Here is a 9,542-nt window from a genome sequence, read left to right on the forward strand (position 1 = left end):
TTAGGCCAGAGCCTAAGAAGGGTGATGATCAGGACCAGGTGTGCAGATTGCTGATGGGATGCAGGTGCGGAAATCAAGAGAGCTCCCGGAGCGTTCCAGAACCCTCGGGAAACTGGAGATCCCGAGCAGAAAAACTAGTCCACAGACAGGACCCGACTCAGACTGCCGGGATCGTTACAGTACCCCCCTCCGACGAACGCCACCGGGCGGACTCCCGGAGCGCCAGGATGGAGGCGGTAGAAGTCACGGATGAGGTCAGCATCTAGGATCTGTCGCCGCGGAATCCAACTCCTCTCTTCAGGACCATACCCCTCCCAGTCCACGAGATACTGGAAACCCCGGCCCCGCCGTCTGGAATCCATGATGCGTCGCACCGTGTAGGCAGGACCACCTCCGATCATCCGAGGAGGAGGAGGAGGAGGCGGAGGAGGCAACAGAGGACTGAGGAAAACCGGCTTGAGGCAGGAGACATGAAAGGTGGGATGGACTCTGAGCGTCCTCGGGAGTTTGAGTCGAACTGCCACCGGATTGATCACCTTCTCCACCACAAACGGACCAATGAACTTCGGTAACAACTTCCTAGACTCAGTCCGTAAAGGAAGATCCCGTGTGGCCAACCAGACCCTATCTCCGATGGTGTAGGTGGGAGCGGGGATCCGGCGACGATTCGCCTGGAGCTGATACCGGTCCGAAACTCTAAGGAGTGCCTTTCTGGCCCGATGCCAGGTCCGGTGGCAACGACGAATATGGGCCTGAACAGAAGGCACTGAGAGCTCCTTCTCCTGAGAAGGGAACAAGGGAGGTTGGTAGCCATACAGGCACTGGAAGGGGAGACATCCCAGTGGCCGATGTAGGGGAGAGTATTGTGGGCATACTCAACCCAAGGCAACTGAGAGACCCAGGAGGTGGGGTTGGAAGAGGCCAGGCAGCGTAGCGTGGATTCCATCTTCTGGTTGGCTCTCTCCGCCTGACCATTAGATTGGGGGTGAAAACCAGATGTGAGACTGACTGTAGCTCCAATGGCCAAACAGAAGGACTTCCAGACAGCAGAGGTAAACTGAGGGCCACGGTCGGAAACGATATCACTGGGCAACCCGTGGACCCTGAAAACCTCCCTAACCAGGATCTCGGACGTCTCCGAGGCAGAGGGAAGCTTGGCAATTGGCACAAAGTGGGCGAACTTGCTGAATCTGTCCACGATAGTCAGAACGACCGTGTTCCCCTCAGAAGCGGGCAACCCAGTGACAAAGTCCAGGGCCAGATGCGACCATGGTCGCCGGGGAATAGGAAGGGGGTGAAGTAGTCCAGAGCTGGGCCGATTGGTACCCTTATTCTGCGCACACACTGGACAGGCAGCAACATAACCCCGAGTATCCTCGGCCATGGCAGGCCACCAAAAAGCGTCTGCGAAGAAACGCCATCGTCCGAGCCACGCCAGGGTGACAAGCCATCTTGCTGGCGTGGGACCATTTGAGGACCGCAGGACGAACCGACTCAGGCACAAACAACCGACCCGGGTGGACCGTTACCGGGACCGGGCTGCGTCCGAAGAGCCGCCATCACCTCCTCCTCAATCTTCCACCTAACAGCTCCCACAACGCAGTTCCGGGGGAGAATTGTCTCGGTCTTGGACCCACTCTCCTCCGTCTTGGAGAACATCCGAGACAAGGCGTCCGCCTTGCCGTTCTTAGATCCAGGTCGGAACGTCAGGGAAAACTTGAATCGTCCGAAAAACAACGCCCACCTGGCCTGACGGGAGTTGAGACGTTTAGCCGATTGCACGTAAGCAAGATTCTTGTGGTCAGTCCAGACAATAAACGGTTGCTCCACCCCCTCCAACCAGTGGCGCCACTCCTCCAAGGCAAGTTTCACCGCGAGAAGCTCCCGGTTACCCACATCGTAATTCCTCTCCGCAGGCGAAAGGCGACGAGAGTAGTAGGCGCAGGGATGGAGTTTACTGTCCGTGGAGCATCGCTGCGACAGGATGGCGCCAACTCCCACATCAGACGCGTCCACTTCAACGACGAACTGACGGGCCGTGTCCGGTTGAGAGAGAATCGGTGCGTTGGTGAATCGCCTCTTCAAATCCAGAAACGCTCGATCCGCCTCCGGATTCCACTTGAAGGTCCTGATACTGGAAGTCAAGGCAGTTAACGGAGCGGCCACACGGCTGTAATCCCGGATGAATCTGCGGTAGAAATTCGCAAACCCCAAAAATCTCTGGAGCTGCAATCTCGTACCGGGCTGGGCCCATTCCAGAACCGCTCTAACCTTCTCCTGGTCCATCCTAATCTCTCCCCTGGAGATGATGTACCCGAGAAAGGATGTCGTGTGGGCGTGAAACTCGCACTTCTCGGCCTTCACGAACAGGCGATTCTCCAACAATCGCTGCAGAACCTGCCGGACATGCTGGACGTGGTCGGAAGGTTCCTTCGAGAAGATCAGAATGTCATCCAGGTAAACAAACACAAAGAGACCGATCATATCTCTCAGGACGTCGTTCACCATACTCTGGAATACCGCTGGAGCATTGGTCAGTCCAAACGGCATCACCTGATACTCGAAGTGACCCATCGGTGTATTGAAACCCGTCAACCACTCGTCCCCCTCTCTGATCCGGACCATGTGATACGCATTGCGTAGGTCTAGCTTGGTGAACACCGTAGCACCCTGTAAGGAGTCGAAGGCAGAACTCATCAAGGGCAGGGGATACTTGTTCTTGACCGTGATGTCATTCAACCCCCGATAATCAATACACGGTCGAAGAGAGCCATCCTTCTTACCCACAAAGAAGAATCCTGCCCCCAGGGGTGATGACGAGGGACGAACGAGACCAGCAGCTAGGGACTCCTTGATGTAGGTCTCCAAAGCCTCACGTTCAGGTCGGGAGATACTGTATAACCTTCCCTTGGGGTAGACAGCTCCAGGGAACAGGTTGATGGCACAATCATATGGTCGGTGGGGAGGGAGTGACAGAGCCTTCTGCTTACTGAAAACTTCCCCCAAATCGTGATATGTCTCGGGAACCAGGGACAAATCTGGGGGTTTAGCCTCAATCACCTGACTGGGAACCGAATGGGGGCAGGCAGTCTTGAGACAGTTAGCATGACAATCAAGGCTCCAACTCGTTACCTTGCCCGTCACCCAATCGAACGTGGGATTGTGTTCCTTCAGCCAGGGGTATCCAAGGACCAGAGGAACATGGGAAGACGGCAGAATGAAGAATGAAATCATCTCAGAATGATTCCCCGACAACAGCATCTTAACCGGTTCAGTCCTCATCGTGATACGTGCCAGACTACTGCCGTCCAGAGTGGTAGCTTCAATGGCTTCCGGCAATTGCTCCTTGGAAAGCCCCAGCTGTTCCACCAACTCGGCATCTAGAAAGCTTCCATCGGCACCTGAATCGACAAAGCGTTAATCGCTAAGCTCTGATTCCTGTTCATAAGGGTAGCCGGGAAACGGGGTCTGACAGAGGTATTGAGAGGTCGAAACTGGCTCGCTAAAAGTCCTCCCAACTTTAGCGAGCCGCGCAGTTTGACGACCCGACTGGAACCTGAGAAGCTGATCGGTTGGACGGAACCCATTGCTTCTCCCTCCTTCGCTCTCGGACTCGATTATCCACCCGAATAGACAAGGCTACCAAGCTGTCCAGGTCACTAGGCTCCGGATAGGAGATCAACTCATCCTTGAGCTGCTCCGACAGACCCTGGTAAAGGCCGCTTGCAGAGCCTCCTCATTCCACCCACTCTCCACAGCCAACGTCTTGAACTCGATCACGAAGTCGGCCACGCTGCGAGTTCCTTGGCGAAGCGAAAACAGGCGCCTAGCTGCGTCCCTCCCTCGGACGGAATGGTCGAAGAGCTTCCTCATCTCGGCCGTGAACCCCTGGTATGAAGCCATGCAGGGATCCTGTCGTTCCCAAACGGCTGAAGCCCACTCCAGCGCTCGACCACGCAGCAACTCAATCACAAAGGCTATCCTAGCCTTGTCTGTGGCATAAGAGTAGGGCTGTAGATCGAACACTAATCCACACTGCATAAGGAAGGAACGGCATCTTCCCAGCTCCCCCTCATATTTATCCGGCGTCGGAACCTTGGGCTCACGGAAGGACACAGCTTCAGAAGCGGCAGGCGAGACGGGTGAAACCGGTAGTGGATCCTCCACCGGAAACTTGCGTTGGTTCTGGACCTCCGTCAGACCGGTAGAAAGGTTCCGAACTGACAACGCGATCTCCTGTAGTACCGTGCTATGATGGCCCAACATCTTCTCCTGCTGGGTAATGGCATGGCGAACAGAGTCCAGGTCCGCTGGGTTCATTACTGGCCGGATCGTTCTGTCACGAGTTGCTAAGCCAGAACCCAGAAGCAGACCAGGACAAGGTAAGTTGAAACGAAGGTGAGTGTTTATTTACAAATTCAAGAGTGATGCTGAATAATCCAGGGAACAGAGCGGGCGGCGTTGATTAGTTGTTGGGGGTGCAGTGGTTGATCCCATCCTGGGTCGGCAGCCGCCGACCACCAGGCAGAGGTTGGATGAAGGTTCCGGACGGGTGACTGCAGATGGAACAAAACGGGGGTAAGTAAGCAACAAACCAACAAGGTGCAAAAACAACAAAACTAACGCTAGGCTCTAAGACTGATACTCTGGTAAACCTACTGTTCATGGCTAACGATCCGGCAGGGAATGGATGTTAGGCCAGAGCCTAAGAAGGGTGATGATCAGGACCAGGTGTGCAGATTGCTGATGGGATGCAGGTGCGGAAATCAAGAGAGCTCCCCGGAGCGTTCCAGAACCCTCGGGAAACTGGAGATCCCGAGCAGAAAAACTAGTCCACAGACAGGACCCGACTCAGACTGCCGGGATCGTTACACATTAGCATTTTGGATCAATTCCCCATGTAAGTCTCCTCCGTTTAGCATATATCAAAGTATTCCATTAAGTTGATATTTGATTGGCTCAATTTTAAATAGTGTTTCTGTATGGTTTTGTGTCTCAGGTTTTTAGAGTATGGGGAGCACAGAGGGAACTACTACGGGACCAGTCTGGAGTCGGTGCACAAGGTCATAGGGGAGGGCAAGGTGTGCCTACTCGATGTGCAGCCTCATGTGAGTGACAGGCCAGCAGGCCAATCACAATCCCAGACCAGTAAATTACAATTCAAGGAGCCAATGATTTGATTGATTAGATGTATTAATCTTCTAATGATCACGTCATAAAAATGGTGACATGGGGCCTAATTTGTGTGCTTCTTAACTATAATTTTATTCAAATCTCTCTTTGTCTCTCTCTCTATCCTTCTGCTTGGCTCTCTTTCCCTCTTTTCAATACCACAGATTGTACAGCGTTTGCACACAACCGAGTTCAAACCGTGTGTTGTTTTTGTGAAGCCACCATCGATTCAGGAGCTACGTTTAAGCCGAAGGAAAGCTAAATTCATTTCCACCCAAGATATGACGAAACTGACAAAGACATTTTCGGTAATGTCAAGGCTGGGTGAAACAGTTTTTGGTAACAGTTTATAAAAACGTTCAGTAACAAACCATTTATAAGACATTTATAAATAGTTTAATCAGTACTCCTACATTTGTAAATGTGAGGGATTCTCTTTTCTTTGAAAGCTAGTTATTCACACATTTATTAATAATTCCTAAGCTCATTCATAAGGTGTTTAATATAGATCCTTATAAACCATTTTCCTAATCATTAGTAATTTTTTTGCAGTCCCTGATCTAAAGTGAGCGCTATTTATAGTTTATAAATACTTTATAAATCTGATGAATCGTTAATACATTATTTAAAAGTTGTTTATACATATGTGAATAACTAGCTTACTAACATTTACAATGATTCATAAATGGTGCGCAAATTGTTTAAATGCATAATAAGTAAGTATTATTATATTTTTTTTTAACCTATGTTTGAATGGAAACTGTTCTTTATGTTTTTGCTGCAATGTAGCTTTCGTACATGTCATCATTAAGGTGGAGGGGAACACTGAAAAAAGTCATCTGTTCTCACTTGTCGGACACACACACACATAATCAAACATGTTTGTGTCCCAGGTCTTGTAACATGGAAGCATGAGGTGGTGTGAGGTCACACACACCTCAGTTTACACATGGCTGATCCTCTGACTTATAAGAGTAGTCAGTGGCCAAAAGGTCACAAATAAAATGGCTGCTGGGTGGGCTGCATATACAGTGGGGTCCATGATTGGAATCCTTGATAAAGATGAGCAAAAAAGACTGTATATTGTAGGACATTTTAGCCAAAAACCTGGTTGCCTCTGCCAGGAGGCTGACACTTGACTGCAAGAAAATAACCCCAAGGACACGTCAAAATCCACAAAGAAATGGTTAATTGACCACAAAATCAACATTTTGCACTGGCCATCTCAGTCTCCTGACTTGAACCCCATTAAAAACCTGTGGTTTGAATTGAAAAAGGCAGACGAAGGATGTCAAGGATCTGGAATGATTCTGTATGGAGGAATGGTCTTAGACGACTCCCAATGTCATAAAACATTTTAGAAAAATTCTCAGTGTTGTTATCCTTGCAAGGGGAGGGTGCTGGAGTACTGAAAACAGGGGTGCCAATAATTTTGACCGGCTATCTTAAAAAATATATTTTTTCATTACTTGTTAAACAACATCTCTTTCTCTGAGCAATTGTATTACAATAAAATAATATAATTTCCGAATTTTTTGGAGCATACATTATAGCTCAGTATTTGTATTATTTTATACAGTATTTTTTGCACATCTTTATCAAGGATGCCAATAATTATGGACCCCACTGTATGTTCCAAAATAACATATCTGTTTGCCAGCATATGAGTGTCTCTGGGTGGGGCAGAGGGCCTTGGTGGATGTTGTCAGGTCACTCTCATAACTCCCATCTGTATTCTCATTCAGTTTGTGGTCACAGCCACCTCTATGAAAACATTGGGTCACACATCTGGGTTGGACCGTGGTCTAAGGTTGTCCGATGTCAGGCATCAGAGCCTAACACGATTTAAGCATATTATATGCCTCCATGCTTAAAGCGTCAATCAGCAGTTGAAACAAAGTATCTCCCCGCCCCTGTTTCGGTAAAGATATGAGGGATGGGGCTGGAGTAATGTAACCACTCTCAAATTCATAGACAGAGCTATGGATGAAAACCATTTTTGAGGCTATTTAGTGTTTTTTCACATTTAGTAAAACAAGCTTTAATTTTGGGTTCTGATGGGGTATGACAGTTGAACTAAGCTCATGAGGCAATAATAAGTTATATTTTTGAAGAATCATTGCGTACATTTAATTAATTTACAACTTACAAGGTGTCATTTCGAAATTTGGTTGTTCATCAGCAGTCACTCAATTATCCTATGTCAGCTAATTTTATTTTGATTCGTAAGTTAGTCTAGCTGCCAGCTATCTAAACTTGTAGTAAGCATTGTCGAATTACCGACTTTCCCATTTGATCATAAGTTAAATAAGTTAATAAGTTGTAAGTCGCTCTGGATAAGAGCGTCTGCTAAATGATGTAAATGTAAATGTAAATAAGTTATCATATTAAAAACATTTGCCTCCACCCTATGCCAAAATGTGTTGAATTGCAGGAAATTAACTGTAAGATAGCTCATTTTTCTCTCTGCCCCATGGCAAAATGAGTAGAATTGCATGAAATTAGTTATAAAATTGCAAAATCTTCTCTCCGCCCCATGGCAAAATGTGTAGAATTGCAGGAAATGTGGGTACACAGACCCACGAGCCACTGCGGCCCCTCATGATGAGTTTCGTTTTTTTTTTGTGGCCCCCACCCTCATCAAAGTTGCCCATCCCTGCCTTATGCTGGTGTTTATTGATGTGATGTTTCAACAGTGCAGGGTTTATTTCACATAAACCCCTTTGCAGCTAAAGGCAGGATCACCTGACAGTGAGTGATAAAACTCATGTTTTTGGATGGAAAGACCCATACTACCATCCTTCCAAAGCATGACCTACAATTGGCCTACAGGTGAGAATTCAGCTGTAGAATTTATGAATTCAGAATTCACACATGTACTTTCTGTTTCTCACAGGAAGAGGACTTTGAAGATATGATTAGCTCAGCAGAAGCCATGGATCGCCAGTACGGCCACCTGTTTGAGATGGTCATCGTCAACGGCGATTTCGCCATGGCATTCAACAAACTGAGGGCGGAGCTGGAAAAGCTTGAGACGGAGGAGCCTCAGTGGATTCCTGTGGAGTGGACCAGTCACACCGAACTGAACACAGAGAGCTTGTGCTGAACACACTTTAAGAGCCTGGTCAAACATGCCTCATTCACACTCACAGGAGGCTGCTGAGGGGAGGATGGCTCCTAATAATGGCTGGAATGGAATTACTGGAATGGTATCAAATACATGGAAACCATGTGTTTGATGTGTTCGATACCATTCCATTAATTCCGTTCCAGCCATTACTATGAGCCGGTCCTCCCCAATTAAGATGCCACCGGCCACCGGTTTTCAGTCAACATTGAGGGTGGTTACATTTCTCCAGCACCATCCCTCACCTGTGGGGTGACCACTTTGTTGTTGTTTGAATCCCAGATTGCCCATTTTAAACTGGAAAAATACTATTTGGCCAAAACAGAGGAAATGTCATGGAACATGGTCACACCCCTGAAAGGAATACAGAAGTGTATGGGGAAGCACTCAAGGCAGAGAAAATAATGTACAAACTCAGATTTGACTAAATGTAAAATACTATCATCGTTATTTACATGTGTAATATGTAGACAGAATCTAGACAGCCTTCATGAGAAAGAACTAGTCCCAACTTCAAGTTAGTCACAGAGCACGGCTCTTAAAGAACTATAGGAATCCAAATCCCTACGCCTCCTGTCTGATCATAGTACTTACATGGCCAAAAAAGTGTTATCAGTCCCTGCCGCCTATGTGCCAGCTTTTCTTTTCTTCGAGTTGTCATTTCTACGTTGGCAATTAGGGTCGAAACATAAAAAAACCTCCAAAAGCTTGTGGCCACACAGACCTTCTCCCTGCCAAGTTACAAACACGAGCATGTAATTACTTTGACAGCTGCACTACCTCAATTAACTGTAATGTATCCCAGAGCAAATATTACCCGGCCCAGACACTCACCAACACTAACAGCATGTGGCATGTAGAACAGGGAAACAGTACACACAAGCATAGTCAACACTTAACAAAATATATGAAAAAAAGGTGTAGGTGAAACTAAATGAATTGAAGACATTTTGACAGGGAAAGGTTAACAAGGGAACATGGACAAGATGAAGCAGATTCATTGCTTTTGTTGCTGAAATGGTGTAATAGCAATTGAATTGTACAGACGTGGGAGGAGTGGTTGAATATGAAAGGATTACGTTGCAAGATAACTGTAATTAGAATTTGTTTCTATTCATGTGTGAAGTTAATAAGCAAGTGTATGATTTCAAAGTTGCAAAGTGTGCACTTGGCAAGAGTTCATGATTACAGACAACGTCAGAAAATTGTCATTAGTGACACATCATTGACAAACATTCCCATT

The 9,542-nt window shown here is 47.5% G+C and overlaps 1 protein-coding gene across 1 annotated transcript in view; it reads left to right on the forward strand.

Annotated features, from left to right (window-relative positions):
* Positions 1 to 8,367, forward strand: part of LOC121534565 (MAGUK p55 subfamily member 7-like) — a 54,121-nt gene extending 45,754 nt beyond the window's left edge. The window contains exons 17-19 of the mRNA XM_041841140.1: positions 5,000 to 5,108; positions 5,337 to 5,480; positions 8,069 to 8,367. Of these exons, the coding sequence (XP_041697074.1) occupies positions 5,000 to 5,108; positions 5,337 to 5,480; positions 8,069 to 8,278 (463 nt within the window). The 3' untranslated portion in view covers positions 8,279 to 8,367. The remainder of the gene's footprint in view (positions 1 to 4,999; positions 5,109 to 5,336; positions 5,481 to 8,068) is intronic.
* Positions 8,368 to 9,542: the final 1,175 nt, after the last annotated feature.

Source organism: Coregonus clupeaformis, chromosome 21 (assembly GCF_020615455.1).
Source record: "Coregonus clupeaformis isolate EN_2021a chromosome 21, ASM2061545v1, whole genome shotgun sequence".
NCBI classification, from domain to species: Eukaryota; Metazoa; Chordata; class Actinopteri; order Salmoniformes; family Salmonidae; genus Coregonus; species Coregonus clupeaformis.